Here is a 17,231-nt window from a genome sequence, read left to right on the forward strand (position 1 = left end):
GTGTTAAAGCCAGTTTCTGGGAATTTCACAGAGGGCTGCTTCGAAACACATCAAGGAGGTGCTATTTGTAAGACAGATCTTGGTGGCAGGCCTCAGACTGATGAAGTCTTTCGGATGAAAGATGAAACGTTTCTCTCAAAAAGAAACCGTCCATATGACATGATGCAACCCTTTTTTTGTGATATATATATATTTTTTTATCTACCTGGATGATGAGCTTTCAAACCTTTTTCATACACGTGCATCATCACATAGTCACATACACATTTAATCGCCTCTGCTTCAAGGTCAAGGTCACAAATCAAGGTCAAATATTATGCAAGGACTTGGATTGTCTGCTGCAGATTGCTGTATAATGGTTTGCCAATGGGCGTATAATGTGTCCTATATACTGTATTCTTGAGATTCTACAGCCAAGGCACTGTGCATGAAGTAGTATTTAGGCCAGTGATATCCTTTTTTAATAATTTTACAGTCGTTCCTCACTATGTCGCGGTTCACTTGTGTGTGTGTTTTTTTTTATTTAATTTTTTTTTTTTAATTTGCGCAGAGTTTTCACTATATTCCATATGTTCCACTAGGGCTGCTCATTGTCACTGATTCTGTTCATGACTTTCATGGACAGAATTTCCTGGTGCAGCCAGGGAGTGGAGGGAGTCCGGTTTGGTGGCCTCAGGATTCCATCTCTGCTCTTTGCAGACGATGTGGTCCTGTTGGCGTCATCGTGCCATGATCTTCAGCTCTCACTGTAACGGTTTGCAGACGAGTGTGAAGCCTCCAGGACGAGGATCAGCACCTTCAAATCTGAGCCCATGGTCTTTAGTTGGAAACGAGTAGATTGCGCTCTTCGAGTTGAGGGTGAGGTTCTGCCTCGAGTGGAGGAGTTAAAGTATCTTGTGGTTTTGTTCATCTTTTGTTGAACTCTGGATGGAATCGAAAGAATGAGATCTCGGATGCAAGTGGTTGAAATGTTTCCTCCGCAGGGTAGCTGGACTCTCCCTTAGAGATAGGGTGAGAAGTTCAGTTATCCAGGAGAGACTCAGAGTAGAACCGCTACTCCTCCACATCGAGAAGAGCCAGTTAAGGTGGTTCGACCATCTGGTCAGGATGCTCCCTGGGCGCCTCCCTAGGGAGTTGCCTTGGGCATGTCTGACTGGCAGGAGACCCTGGGGAAGACCCAGGACATGCTGGAGAGACTGTCTCTCGGTTGGCCTTTGAACGCTCCCAGAAGAGCTGGAAGAGGTGGCTGTGGAGAGAGATGTCTGGGCCTCCCTGCTCAAGCTGCTGCCCCCACGACCTGACTTCAGAACAAGCGGAAGATAACAGATGGATGGATATCTCTCTTTGATAAACACCAAGACTCCAGAGTTAACTTTGAGGCGCTCAGTATTAGCAGGGGTCAAACACCACACACTGACAGGATGCTTTGAAACATGTTATGTAAGAAACTGTGACCCACCTGACCAGCAGTGTAAAAGCTGCTGTGGTGCCAGAGCACAGCTGAATGTAGTTTGTATAGATTCCTGTGGTGAAGGCCTGCTTGTGAAGACATGTGCAGCCAGCTGATAAGAACAGAAGAGCCGGCGTCCACGTCGCTTTGTTGCAATCTCCGATCCGATGGCTGTTGTTGTTTTTAGCAAACACTGAGAAGTTTTGCAGGACTGCAAATAGAAGATAGAAACATCAAGGACTGGATTAAAAGTCCTGCACATTTGAACTTTTTTATTCCTATTTCCTAATTTATTAAAGTCCGTCTGTCACCGAGTCTCATTTATTTACATTTGTGGTGCAGATCAACATTTTCGTTTGTATTCTGTTTATGCACCGATAATCTCTTTATTTTATGAATTGCATATAAAAAAAACTGACCACTCAAGACTCTCCTAAATGATGGAGATGATCAAAATGTAAGTTTTCTGCTGATTTTTATTAAAGTTGTTTTTACTTATCATCATCTTAAACTTCCTAAATGTGTAATATATCTGATTGGCTTCATGTGGGGTTGTGACAGCTTCTCCAACATGGCACATGATTTGATTGTATATTTCTCGGTGCCTCATTCGTCTCCGTCGGGGATGTTTTCCTGATTTCCTGCATATTCCCAACAGTAGCTGTAATCAGATTACTCTCAAGAACTCTGATGGGAGATTAATGCATGTGCCAAACGGTTTCCGTATACATTCAATCACTGTGTAACATGATTCACTGGTTTCTTTTACTGGTTTTTCCTCAGACTGAGTTTTTTCTGATTGAATTAATTTATACAGATGTTTTACATAAAACATTGTGACTGCTTGCGTCGATCTCAGTGAGGACTCGTCAGAGAAGGAAACGAGTTGTAGCAAACAGATTGAAAGTTTGAAAACTCAACTAAGAGCATTCCTGGTGTTTTTATTGATCCTATAGATTTACATGTAAATATAATTTAAACAAACTGGTGCAGCGTAATGTCTGCTTTGTTAGTTTGATCAGTTTTTGCACTTTTTTTTAAATTGTGTGTGGATTATTTCCGTTCCTCAGCTGGGGCTTTGTAGTCTTAAACAAAATCAAAAAATATATTTCCACTTTTTCCTTTTGTCTTTACCTAAGCTGGTTTAAAACAGTTCAGTTTTATTTTTCTTATTTTTTATTTGCTTTGTTTTTTAACACGGCACTTGTTGCAAAAGAAAAAGCTGAGAACAGATTAATTTTGTGGGCTGGAAAGAATCCCCGTCAGAAAAAAAATCTTGTTGACTGAGGAACTTTTAGCACACCCATCATGGGTTTTCTTTGGGGGCTTTTTTGGCCGACTGTTGACATCTTTAGCAGCATTTGGACCCACTTCAGGCCCCGTGTGGTCATTTCTGAACACACAGGATGAGCTTGGTGCTGACTTGGGCCTATTATTAGATTCAGCAGATCCTGGGGAACAGTTTGTTATCTGCCATCTTACTGGAGGCAAACGGCTAGATCAATTCTGCCAAAGATGAGGTATTAAAACGGTGAGGTTTTATGTCAGAAAACTTAAGAAGGTGGCTGCTAAAAGAAAGGAAAAAATCCCCTTGAGGAGTTTTGATAGCGTCACTCTTGTTGAATGTAACAAACTGTTGCCTGAGGGAGAAACGATGAGCTTTTTTTGCATTATTGACTCCATTTAAGACTCCATTTGACTGTGCAGACTGCTGGGTTATACAAATATGTGTTAATTCATGCTGATAGATTGCAGGAACCTTGACTTGTGCAGCCATGTGTTTTGGCTACAGTGCACTTGGCAGCATCGTTAGAATTTCTGCTGTGTAGATAATCTCTGCTTTTGTGAAGACGGTTCACTATTTTAAAGGCAATTAAGATGCATAAAATCTTTGAGAGACATTAAAGAAGGTTTAAACAATTTGTAGGCACCAGACGTGTAAAACTGGTTTATTGTTTTTTGATTATTACATTTTTTTACTCCACATGATTCAGTTCAGAGCCTGTGTACAAGGACAAGAAAACACTAGGTGCATTTACTGTAAATAAATGATTTTGTGTGCCTACACAAATTTCCCTGTCACACGTTTGTGTTCTGTTTGAATACCACCTTTAAAACTCTTGTTTTCATGTGGTCTACAGTGCATCAAGATTCCAGCTGCGACACCAGAGGCACCTTCTGCTTTCCGGGTCTTCACCTTCTATTTATCAAGCGACAGCAAAGACCAGCCTCAAGCCAGCTTCGACTGCGTCCATCAGTATGTCTCAAAGTAAGGCTTTATGTTCCCGTGGGTTGGGTGAAAGACATCTGAACTCATGTTTGCAACACTTTTTACCCCAGAAGCTTTTCTTCCTTGTCTTTGTATAGTCGTCAGAAAAAGAAGGCCCTCTTCCTTTGAATTTTAGGGTTTTCTAAAATTATTCAAATCTAACCTCAAGTGTACAAAAAAAACAAAAAACATAAAAGACTTTACTGTGTCGTTATATCTGACAATAAAAATGAAGACGAAATTGAAAAGCTGTGTTTGTGTGTGGGGGGGGGGGGGGGGGGGGGTAAACTACCAGTAAATCCACCATGTGATCCAGGAGCTCCTAGAACTGTGGCTCTGGGGCCACATGCAACTCTTTAGTCTCTCATCTGTGACCCTTTGAAGCGTTGACCAAATCTAACGTGATATTTAATTTTATTCATTATTTTTATACCCACAACCAAAAATGCTAGTTTTGCAGTTGAAAATGCAGTTTTCTGTCAATTTTCTGTAAATTTGTTAAGGATACCACTAATACAAGGAGAGAATTATGTTGATTACATTTAGCTACTTCATTTATCCAACCCCTAGGCTTACAGCGGGATCTTTCTCACTAAAACATTAAATAAAAATCAATAACTTGTCCAGAAAAATGCATAAATTTTCCGTAACTTCAATCAGTTTGACAAGACTGTCAACAAGGAAGAGGGCCGGCAATGGAGGAGGGGCGTACCAAAGAGACCATCTTATCACAAGCAGAACTGGTTTGTTCCACTTTGGAGGAAGCTGTTGGGGGAAGAATCAGTTTTGTTGTTTCCTTGAATGATGAAGCCTTCCAGATTGAAGGCGAAACGTTTCAGCACAAAAAAAGAAACTGTCCTGATGACGACTGAAGAATGTTGGATTTTTTTACCTGGATTATTGAGCATGGACTTTGTTGTTTTATTACTTCACTTAATTTTCAATCAGATAAAAATATTCACATGAGCCTGCAGAGACTCAGTATAAACAATTTTTCTCTACTTTTGGTCTGTCCTTTTACGCTAAAATGTTAAAATATCAATAAATGTAAATATTCATTACATATTTTTAGTTTTATAATGTCACCTCAACTGGTCAGAAAAAGCCCTCATCCATCGACCTCCAAGTGGCCCACGGGTCAGCAGTTGATAAGCAGGTTTTGCAACTCCAGCCACGTTGTATTTAATGAGCCAAATGGCAGAAATGGCTCATTCGATCAAAAAAGTTGCAGACCCCTGTCGTAGAGACATCTTTAACAGCAAGTTCTTGAAGTATGTGTTGTATGTTGGACTTGATCAGTTTTTATATTGTGGAATAATTTTGGTCAACTCTTCATTACAGTGTTTCTTCAGTTCATTGAGGTTTGCAGACATTTGCTTCTGCACAGCTCTCTCTGAAGGTTCTTCACAACCTTTCAACCAGGCTGAGGTCTGGACTTTGTGCCATTGCAGCGCTTTGATTCTTTTCTTCTTCAGTCATTCTGTTGAAGATTTTCTGCCGGGGTTGAGGTCACGGTCTTGTTGTACGACCCAGTTTGGCCCAAGCTTCAGCTGTCAGACAGATGGTCTCATATTGGACCGTAGAATCCTTTGACTTACAGAGGAGTTCATGATCGATTCAATAACTGCACGTTGCTCAGGTCCTGTGGCTTAAAAAAAAGCCTAAATCATTATCCCTCCACCTTCATGCTTTATCCTTGCTGTACGGGGTGGTTGTGCTGATATGTTTGTTTTTGTTTTTGTCAAAAGGTGACGCTGTTCATTAAGGAGTGGACTTGGGCTACGTTCACACTGCAGGCAAAAGTTGACTTAATCAGATTTAGATTAAAAAAATAATAATTTCTGGCTCATCTTTTTGTTTATTGACATTATGAGCATGACAAATCTTTATTTTATTTTATTTTTTCTCAGTTCTGACCAGGTCTTTTCCTTATGTGGTACTAAATCAGATGCACACCTGATGTTTTCAAAGGAGCTGCAGTCTGAATGGTCATGTCGCATTTCATCCAACTTTTACATCACTAAGGTCGGGGTATGTGGATCGATCCAAGGTTTAATAATAATTTTTCCATCCTCGTGCAGTTTTAATTGTTGAACACCTCTGCATTTCTTCAGCTACAGAACAGAAGTCCAGTTGCTGTGTCTTTGTTCATCTGCCATGTCCTGGATGATTGACGATGCACAGCAGAAAACTAACACTGATGTTCGTGTCGGATTGTATTGATGCTAACGTGATGGGATCGATACTTGAGTTTGTGTCACTTTCAGTACGTCGCTCCCATTCCAAAAGTGCAATTCTGCATCAGAGTAGGCGGGAAATGGAAAGATCACATGTAAAAATTGGACAAAACAAGCATTTCAGATCATTTGAGTTCTGGTTGGACAACAACTTCAGAATTGACACTCATGCTAACGTGTGTAGCATCCATATTTACGTCTGTAAAAACAGCGTGCTTTGTGCGACATCACGTCTTCTGCACATGCAGGTCATTTCAGTTCCATAGACTGTTCACACTTGAGTCTGGCATCGGCCACATTTAAATTATGATGTAAACGATTAGACACACAAAAAAATCTGATCTGAGCAAGAAATTGTAATTGAGCATTAAGACACGCAGTGTCAACATGGCCCTAATTTTTCTCACACAACCTTTTGTTTAAGGAATGATGCCCTCCGTTTGCTTTGAGCTCAAGTTTGATTCGTTTTCGAACTTGGAAAAGGTCAAATTGTTTTTTTATTGTCCTGATACATAAAACTCCAGAACTGAAATGGGCTGGACTATCTCTTTTTAATTTCTTTATGCTCATGAACATTATGAGAGACTACTATCTTTCAGCTTGCTGGACACACTGTGGACCAGCTGTAATTTCCTCTGGTTTTTTTGGTCTGAACCTGTCATTACTGAAAGCTAAAGTGGGAACATACAGTATATGCTTGGGAAGCTGAGCCGTGCTGCATTTCTGTTTACTGCTTTTAGTTTTTGTCTCTTGCTGAAGCCAAGAAAAGCAGGGCAGCAGCGTGAGAGCAGGATCTCCCTGTCTGCATCTGCCTTTTTAAATTTGAAGAATAAAAAGGAAAACGGTTAGGTGGCCACACATGTAATTAACATTGAATAGATGAGGATAGAAGGATTGTATTTTTCATATACAGTAATAAAAATGGGATTTGACTGTGCCCTAAATCCTCCTTAAAGCATTCATGCACTCCAGGTTCATGTTTGAAGCAATTTGCCTTTATTCAAGATGATCCTCGTTGTGCAAGCATGCTGACGGAGCCAAAGTAATCATGGTGCTTTTCCACCAGCTCTGTCCTGTTTGGGACCAGGCTGCAGGGCTAAATCTAGCCCATGACATAACATATGTCAAGAACTCCTGCACAAAGCCCCGTTAAGCTGCGTGGACACCATTAGCCTACGGGACGAGATCTCTACAGAGTTTACTGTAAGGTCAGCAGAAAGCCTGAACTTTAACGGCCGTGCGCTTGATTTGTTTTGTAGTGACGGCCGTGAGCAGCTGGAAGGTCAAGGCAGCATCCAGGACAAGATCACCGTGTGCGCCACTGACGACTCCTACCAGATGACTCGTGAGAGGATGTCTCAGGTGGAGAAGGACAGCTGGAGCCGCTCAGCCATTGAAATCAAACCTGGAGCCACACATCCCAGTAAGAGCAGATTAAAGGCCCCAGTGTGGGGAAAAATAACGAGCATCAAAACTCACCGGGAGGTTTCACTGGAAATTAATTTACTCTTAAAGGGACAGGAGACTGTTTGTAGACACATTGATGTCATAAAAAAAGCAAAAATGGAAATATAACAGTGGCAATAAATGCAATAGGAATAAAAATATTGGTGTTCATTGCTTGAAGCTGAAAACCAGACGTTTTATGTTGAGATGAGTAATAAAACCAGATGTGCAGGCCAGGCTTTTGGTTAAACAAGTCCCAATATTTTTGTTAGCTTTTGGTTTTAGTTTAAAAAAAGTTTTTACAAATGATTTATAAAAAAGATTGTTTGTTACTTAGACTTGTGGTATTATTCACAAAAAACATAACGACAAAAAGAAAAACAGGCATATACATGAGACTAAATGAGATAATTTCTTTAAAAAATAAAATAAAATAAACAAATAGCAAAAATACCTTATTTTTTATTTGTAAAATTCAACAACAAACTTGTTAAATAAAAAGTGACACTGATATATTTGTGCGTTTTTCTACCCTAAACATGTTTGCAGCACGTTAATGATGCGAACATGAGACACACATCTACTTTCTCTGCCTCTACGTTCTCTTCTCCAAACTTTTGTTGGAGTTGTGCAACAAGTTGTCACGGCCCAGTTCTGGACTTCTGTGTCAGGGCTGGAGCTCCTGGGAGGCTGAAACTCTGGCTGATCTGGATCAAATGCAGACAGTGTCAGTTGTGTAACTTGTGTAACTTAAGATCTTAAGGTGAAGATGACGAAGCAACTACAGCGTATGTGGAAAGGAACGGCTTAAAACTGCACTCTCACTTCTACAAAACGCAGAGTTTACCACATTCTAAACCCGATAAAGCGTCCGTCTCGCTCACAATTTATTAAACGTTTAATAGCTTGATATATAATGAGGTGGAGGTCACATTTACAATATTTTAATATATATATTTTTTAATCTTTCCTCAGGTGTAAACATATAAGTATTGCTTGTATCTGTTCTGCAAACATATGGGGCATGTTTGAGTGAAAGCTACCTCTCTGTGCTAATCCCACTGCAGGTTAATCTGAGCTTTGAAGGTCAGATAGGGGGACCGGTGCAGGAAAACCTTTCTGTCTAACTGCTAAAGTGCATCCAGGATGTACGTAATGATACCACGCACCGGCTTGGTACTTGTCACTGATAAAGCTTAAATTTAACCAAATGATCTCACATTTTATGGCGGTGTTAAAACTTCCAGGATTTTTCTGCATAGACTTGACTTTAAAAAATGTTTTAAAAGTACATTTTTGCTAAACAAATATTTCCTTCTGACACGTAAAGGAGAATGTCACACCTAGCAGCCACCAATCAAGATAAATCAAACACAGCACAGTAAAAAGGGGCGTCTCTGTACAATTTCCAAATTGAAAAGTCCTAAAAGTCCAACTTTCTAAATTCAAAAGGCAATTTGTTATTGATGAATTAATGATTTTTAGCTTTAGGGATCAGGACGCTGTGTAACAGTTGTTTTACCAGTCCGACAAGCCAAACTGGGGGGGGGATTTAACACTAAGGCACCAAAAATGCTGCTGCATGAGCAAACATCTTCTGCAGACTGCTTTATTTCCACTCCGTTTTCTCCTTTTGTCATAAATCAGTCTGTATTTTTGGTCAAATAAATGAGTAAAGCCATAATTTTAAAGCCCTCATACAAATACCTACAACTGTAGTAATACAAATGACCGTCATTGATAAGAGTCTGCTCAACTTCTCCTTTAACAGTTATCTCACCGCACACTCGCCGGCACGTACAACACAGCAGAGGTAAAACCAGAGCAAGTTCTCTGCCTTCTATCGTTGTCATAGCATGGACTAAATCTTTTATTTATTATTAAGGTTAAAAATCCTACTGACATCCAACTAAGTATTCGGAGGCAGCAGATTCTTAAACAAGCAGCTTTGTTTTATTTTTTTGCTACACATATTAAAAACCAGAACATAAAACATTTGTGTAGCTTCTTCTAGTCAGAGTACGCCCCCGATTGATGGTTTGAAATGCATGACGTACAGTCTCTTTTATAAACATTCAACCCTAATTTCCACTTTATTTTGACGTTAAGTTAGGATTAGGCAGAGGGGTAGCTTTCACTGCTGGAGCATGCCCCATCTGTTTGAAAAAGGGATGTACCGTACTTGCCGCCGTACACGTCACACCGCCATATAAGTCGCATCAGTCCAAATGTGTCTAATAAAGTGGAAAAAAAACATAACTACATCGCTTCGCCATATAGTCACATCTATTATGCATTGCCACTGATGCGTCGTGTTTGTTACACGTCACAGCCGACAACCTGGAAATGTGAGTTGATGTTGTGCCAAAAATCGATTGGCTGCCAAATGGTGGCCGAGGGAGCGTGCACGGGAGAACTTTAACAAGGATTTAACTTGATTAACACTTAAAAACAATTATTTGTTTGATCAAAATTATAGCAAAGGTGTGTTTCAGTCTAACTTTTCCTTAATAAATGCACTTTGACAGTCAAATCAGCTGTATTTCAAAAGCCAACTCGTGGAAGCGGTAGCACGCAGAGGGACGACTCGCTATGCATTTCTTCTAGATTTAACAAGTTAACCGCCTAAAAACAATTTGTTTGCTCGACATTATAGTAAAGTTGTGTCTCAGTTGAACTTTTCCGTAATAAATGCACTTTAATTGTCAAATCTGTTGCCTTTCGCCTGGGCGGCGCAGTGAAATGCAGCTGATTTGACGTTTGCTCCAGGAGTTCCCGAGCGAGATGAAGGTGGCTTGGTATGGCAAGCCAAGTGTTTCATTAATAGCCACTTTTACCTATTAATGAGACACTTGGTTTGCCATATTAGTCGAGGGCCCTCTAGCAGCTGAAAATGGTAGTGTTCAATATTTTCCATGTCAGAATGAACAAAATTGTCAGATCTCAGTCAAAAATTGTTTTATAAATATGGAGAAAAAAAAACATAAATACATCTCTTCACTGTATAAGTCCCAGGCATGCTAATTTTATGCAAAAAAACTGTGATTGTACAGTAAAAATTATGGTAAGTGATAACCATATGTTTACATCTGATGTAGGAAAGAAAATGGTGTCAGACCTGTGTGCACATGTGATTCATAGATTATGATTATTAAAAGATAAATGTGGGTAATAAAAATTATTCCATCTAACTGAAAATCTAAGAACGTAATTCCTGGATGAACATCTACAACTGATTAACCTTTGGATTCAGCTTGAATCAGGTTGGTTGTTACAGCTTTAGCAAAATCAAAAATGTCTAAAGCCCAGTCAGTTGTTTAGATATTGAGCTACAACTTGGTGTGGTAGTAGCTGAGAGTCCTCCCCAACACATCGTAATAAACTCTTTGCTCTTTAATGGTTCAGTCTGACGTCACCTTTGACAGACCTGTATCTATAAGTCATTTTCAAACTCTTTGTGTTCAGGTAAGTGTGTCAAGTACCAGAAGAGGCCATCTTCTGCGTCTGCTTCGGAAAGTAACTTCTATAAACAGCCAACTAGCATCCGGAGGAGTGACAACATGGCCGCCCTCATTCAGAAGCCCTTGAAGGAACGCATCATCCACCTGCTGGCACTGAAGTCGTACAGGAAACCGGAGCTGCTTCTGTGGCTGGAGAGAGAACGAGCCGGAGCCAAGGACAAGGCCGAGCTGAACGCCGTACTGGAGGAGGTAAAAGCATTTCCTGTAATTTTACTCTTAATATGTTTGGACACATAATTTTGCACAGCTTGTGCTTTTACACTTGTCACATTAAAACAAAGCAACAGACTATGAATATTGTCATTTGCATGCACTTATATTTTTGACATCTGCACCCTTCTCACACATGAGAACATGTTTCCATCCACACTAACCAGGTGGTGTAGTTTGTGTTTTCTGATAAAACCCCGCTAATTGAACAAAAAGGCAAACGAACAGCGTTCCAACCATTAACACTTTGTAAAATGCATCTAACCCCACTGAAACCTCCCCAAATGTATTTTTTAAACAGCTGTCATATGTAACAGCTCATAGCAGTGTTTACACTTTCCATTACAAATACCAAACCAAATAAAAAGTATGTTTATAGAAAATGTGCTTTACTGAGGGAACAGTCTGTCCAACAATTATCACCCGCTGTCTTTCATGCCAGTTTTGGACGTAGATGCTAAATCCAAAAAATGTTATAAAACAAAAACAACTGGACTTCTATTCTGAAGCTGAATATGTTTCACTTCCCAGCCAGGAGGTTTTATCAACTCAAAAATGTGTGGAGCGCATGGAGCTGCCAGCTTTATAGAACTGCATGAGAGGCCTGGTTGTGTGCTTGTGACGCTTTGCCACAGTCTCAACTCATCGATTCTGCGCCACACCGCACCAGTTAAGGGCCTCCTCACTGCCGGCACCCACCCCCACTCAGCCCAGTCTATAGGACCACCTTGTTTGAGGTTCCAAGCGATGATTTTGACGTAAGCAGACAACAGCTGTTGATTGACCAGTGGAGCTACATCACTGAATGACCCTCCCAGCAAACCTACATCTACATCTGAACCTCCACTTCTTCATCATGTCACAAGAAATGAGTGAATTTACAAGAGATATCAGAGATGATGGTTTCACCCGGACTTATAAGAAGTGTTGGGATAAACTAAAGAAATTTAAGTAAGATTATAGGGCGATTAAGGACCACAATGGGCGGAGTGGCTTGAACACAATGACCTGTGATGATACCACCCACTTTGTGTTGACGATCCCACCTACAGAGCGGGAAACGAGTCACAGTTGTAAATCACTACACCGAAGAACTGATCAGACAAGAGCCGAGTGGAGTCGCACTTATCAATGGCAAAGTGGCTAACCCTAACCCGCACAATGGAGGCTCTTTGTCTACCTGGTTCACGAGAGCTGTTTGGTCACCTGCGTGAAGGTGTGAATTGGAGTGGAGCTGACTGGGAATCAGGCCTAATGCTGCACAAGGTGGAAATCTGAGACCTCCTTGATGGACCTGATTTCTAGTCAGCTCCACTCCAAATTCATTCATTCAACCTTTATTACACTCACTACAGACTCATGTCCGGCTGCTGTTTAATAATGTAAAATAATACAATATATTAATGTTTAACGTATATCTTAGATCGTTTAGCATTCGTTTAGCGTATATCTTAGTATCTTAGAACCTTATATTGTTTCTTTTTATACTTTATATTTTTGCTATTTGGTGTGTAACTGGGACCTTGGGTACACAATTTTGCTCCACCTCATGTACCACATGTGATGCGAACGACGATGAAGAACCTTGAACTTGAACTATTTATACAGGTTAGTCTCACTGAGTCATGAGGACTCATTTACAAGAGAGACCTGTTTTAGACAGATAATATATAACGTATAGACAACAAAATCACCTTCATCTATTTGGGAGTTGAAACATCTTCATCTTCTGAGTAATGTCCACTTGTTTTTGTTTTTTGGATTGATCATGACTTGCATAGATGAGAATCTTCACCTGAAGATGCTAAAGTTTTAATCACAAATCTTGCTTAACAAGTAGCACTTAGAGAATGGGTTGTGATTGACTCCGCTACAGCCACACCAAATTTTACCTCAAAATCTGTGAAACTGACTGAATCCCAGCAGTTTTTGTGTTTTAGGCACATCTAGTCTTCTGAACAAGACACGTTGTCGCCCACCATTTGGCTTTAGGTGGTGAATGATTACCAGAGCCATCCTTGTCAGAAAAGTTTCATTTCTGTGACTCTCCCCCCTCTTATTTTTAGTTAATAACAATTACCGTAAGTAATAATTCTCTGTGTGTGTATTTTTCCAAACGTCTGCTCAGTAATGTGTGCGTGTGTGAAACGGCTTACTTAAAAAAATAAAAATTAAAAAATTAAAAAAAAAAAAAAATTAAATAATAAAATTATATAAACATATATAATTTAAACTTATTTTTTAAGTTGTTTTTTTATTGGCTAAGGTGTTATTGCAGAGATGAGTGGTACCCAGGAGGAGGCAAAATGTTGTCAAATAAATCAATAGGAGTGTTTTAAATATTTCAACCCACGGTTTAATAATTAGTTTCTATGAATTTAGCAATTAAAATAAAATTTTTTAACATTTCAGAAATGTTGGATCCCATAAGGCTTGAGTATGTCATTGGTCCCTACTTGGTAGTAAAAACGTCTATATGCGTACATGTGTGTGTGTTTGTAACCTTGTAAGGCCAATTTTTCCTACTTATACTACTACACTGTGAGGACCAACTGCTCCTTATGGGGCCCAAAGCCCGGGTCCCATAAGAAGAAGTGCCGTTGGTGGGTTGGGGTTATGTTTATGACTAAGGTGTGAATTGAGAATGTGTTAGGTTTAGGGTAAAGGTCACTGTTAGGCTATAGAAATGAATGAAAAATGAATGGAAGTCGATGCAAAGTCCCCATAAAGATAGCAAAACAAGCATGCGTGCGTGTGAGAGTGAGCGCACAGACCTAATTAGGTCGCTGCTGTAATCGTATTTTCAGAGATCATGTTTGCTGTTGTGCGGGCCGACCTGTCAGGAGGCAGCAGAGGGATGGATCTCCTTGGGGAAAAGTTTTCAGATTAAAGACTGGAGTCACAGAATAAAGCTAACCCTAAACCTGATATTCTCTGGAGGAAAATAAGGCGCAGGGAGAAAATATGCTTTCTAGGCACAGAGATGTGCCACTTTCAGCATGTTTTAGACTCGACTGGGAGCTCGTTTTATTTTCACATGATCATAAATCACCAAATGTTTTGTTGTTGTCTGGTAGAGACAAAAGACGTTGACACAAATCACTTCATGGTTTTGTGCAAACGTACTTTCTAAGAGCAAACAGCTGCTCTCAGGAAAATAAAAGCCTAACTGCATCCTTTTTGTCCATCTTTGTGCAGTGACAATCTGGTGAACATTTTGAAGCCTTTAGCTGCTGAAGGACGATACGTTTGCAGTAGTTCCTCGTTTATCGCGGGGGTTTGAGACCACGCCCCCCTGTGATAAGTAGAAAAACCACGAAATAGGGATAGTAGTACAAATAGTAGTAGTAATAAGTAGTAGTTTATTTTAGTATTTATATATATTAAGGCTTTATAAACCCTGCTCACACTCTTGCAATATAAAAATGTTTCTAAACTCGAAATGCTCTAAAAGAGCACAGAATGTCATGATCTCCGCTGCAGTCGCACTCATCACCTCCCAATCTCCCTCAGTCTGTGTAAATAAACAATTCATATTTAAATACTGTAATATTTTTGTTTATTTAAAATATTGCAGTATTTAAATTTAAATCGTAGAGAAGAGAAGCGCAGCAGGACGGCAAAGGGTTAACCCTTCACGCAGCAGCAGCACGTTGCAGAAATTTACTTCTTGATCAATTACACTGAAACAACTGAACATAGATGTTCTAAAATAATTAAAAATAACTTTTAACACTTTTATATTTTGTGATTGTAACGATTTTACGATGTGACATTCTTTGAATTTTAAGTTGGAAGACGATCGGTGCAGCTGGACAGCAAAGGGTTAACCCTTAACGAAGCTGCTTCAGCATGGAGGAGAAATGTGTGCGTGGCAGAGAGCGGAGATCATGACAGAGGGAGTTTCTCCCTGCATCTAATGATTTAGCAGGTGCTAAATAATTTAAAATAATTAATTTTAAATAAACAATCCATTCCACTCGTGCGGCTCGTCCATCAATCAGCCATTGTGTGTCATGTCCACTCTTACTTTGAAAAACCGAAAGAGCGAGTCCACGAAAGTCGAACCGCGAAGTAGCGAGGGACTACTGTACATTAAGACTTTGCATGTATTGCAAGTTTTTGTTTTATTGTTGCTGTTCACAACTTCATCACTGTCACAGCCTCACACTCACCGGTCCTTTATTCAACACTGTGTTGTGATTTTTCAGGTAGCCAAACTGAACCCCAAAGACAGCAGCTTCTCGCTGAAGGACGACCTGTTCAAGGAGGTGCAGAGGGACTGGCCGGGCTACAGTGAGGAGGACAAGCAGCTGATCAGCAAGCTGCTGGCCAGGTGACTCACACCAACACAGCTACTAAATCTGCTCAACAGATACTTTTTGCTTTAAGGAGGTTTCTTCTCCTTGTTCTGTTGTTGATTATTCTTTAAAGACCGAGGCAATTTAACTGTCAAATGAGTTATTGGTCGTGGGAAGTAATTTTTCAATTCTTTGAGCTTCAGGCTGACGTTTTTATTCTTTTTTTTTTTCCTTCTCACCCTCACTTTTTATTTTCATTCCCACAGTTCTGTTTGGTCTCGACCTGATGTTTTACTGTCCAACTTTACTGGTCTTTTTGTATAAATCCACTAGACCTTAGAAAAAGAAACTTAAATATTAATAAGAATCCTTTGGGCATTGCTTTTCTCTCATTATCATTGCTCGCCAACATGAAAGCTGAGCAGTCGTATAGTCTGTTGGTGCGTGTCCGTTTCTCTGTCTGGTAGCAAAATATCTGATGCAGTACTAGACAGATTTTAATTAGTCGTTCAGAAAGTAATCTCTTAGGTGTACGTCTACAACCCATTAAGGTTTGGAATCAGTCTGATTAAAGATGGCCACCACAGCTAGTTAACATTAACGAACACAAAAATGGCTCAAACTTTACAGACACTGAGCTTAATCTTTGTGTGGTAGTAGCCGAGAGTCTTCCCCAGCACTCGCACTAACAGAAGTTCAAGGCAGTGGGTGATATGCTGCCTTAGTTGAATTGTTCTGTCATTGTTTAACAGAAAGCTGCAGCCACAAATCAGCAATCAACCAAGAAATCCTGAAGCACATTTTTCAGCTACAAAGATCTCAGAAGATCAAAGTGTCACAAAAAATATTTACGTGGTAAGTTGCAGTTTTGTTTGTCAAAATGTTCTGGTGGGAAATGTACGAGTAAATTATAACACTTTGGTAAATCTCACCTCCATCTGAGGTCAAATGAAGTGAACTGATGTTAAAAAAAAAGATTAAAAATGTATAACTGAATTGGTCACATGAAAATATTTTGGTGGTAATCGTTTCTGTGTTTTTGGCTCCTTTGTGTTCCAGAAACGCCCCGTGCCTTTCGACTCGCAGGAGAGACTCGCCATCAAGAGACAAAAACTTACAGACCAGAGGTCACAACGTCAGTCTGTGGACAAAGGACTCGTAAACAACAAAGAAGTACAAAGTAACACAACGCTGATACAAAACCCCAGTTTCAACTCAAACTCTGAACCTCAAAGGACACGTGACCATACTGATAACCAGTGCGGCCTCACTGGAAGCCACGGCAGCTTTCTGTTAATGCATGAACTGCACAGCCCCTCTGACGAACTTGTTTCTGAGAGCAAGGAGCCGGATTCTAAAACAAACGGCCTCCAGCCGCCTCCATGTGATTCAGACTGCGCTCAGCAGCCCCTCACCAACAACCAGCACAGAAAGAAGAAGTCTAAAAAGCACAAGGACAAGGAGCGGGAGAGGTTAAAAGACGACAAGGACTCCGAGTGGATCAAGTCGAGTCCAGATCTCAAGCAGAATCCAGATAAAGACGACAGTAAGGCCTTATTTTGCACATTTCTTTACACATTTACAGTAGTCGCTCATTTATCGCGGGGTTTACGTTCTGGACCCCCCTTCAATAAGTGAAAAACCGAAGTAGGAACGTTATATTTTTTTGTATTTATATACATTTTAAGGCTTTACAAACCCTTCCCGCACTCTTGCAATGTTCTTAACTCTTAAACCTACGTCATTTAACAACATACGTACATGTACTGCACAGTAGTTACTGCAACATTTTATATG

At 40.1% G+C, this 17,231-nt stretch overlaps 1 protein-coding gene across 1 annotated transcript in view; it reads left to right on the forward strand.

Moving 5' to 3' along the window:
* Positions 1 to 17,231, forward strand: part of LOC119430110 (RNA polymerase II elongation factor ELL2) — a 30,870-nt gene that overhangs the window by 11,327 nt on the left and 2,312 nt on the right. Inside the window, exons 3-8 of the mRNA XM_037697548.1 lie at positions 3,592 to 3,719; positions 7,216 to 7,379; positions 10,868 to 11,112; positions 15,345 to 15,469; positions 16,187 to 16,289; positions 16,494 to 16,980. Of these exons, the coding sequence (XP_037553476.1) occupies positions 3,592 to 3,719; positions 7,216 to 7,379; positions 10,868 to 11,112; positions 15,345 to 15,469; positions 16,187 to 16,289; positions 16,494 to 16,980 (1,252 nt within the window). The remainder of the gene's footprint in view (positions 1 to 3,591; positions 3,720 to 7,215; positions 7,380 to 10,867; positions 11,113 to 15,344; positions 15,470 to 16,186; positions 16,290 to 16,493; positions 16,981 to 17,231) is intronic.

Source organism: Nematolebias whitei, chromosome 2 (assembly GCF_014905685.2).
Source record: "Nematolebias whitei isolate Nwh7 chromosome 2, NemWhi1, whole genome shotgun sequence".
Lineage (NCBI taxonomy): Eukaryota > Metazoa > Chordata > Actinopteri > Cyprinodontiformes > Rivulidae > Nematolebias > Nematolebias whitei.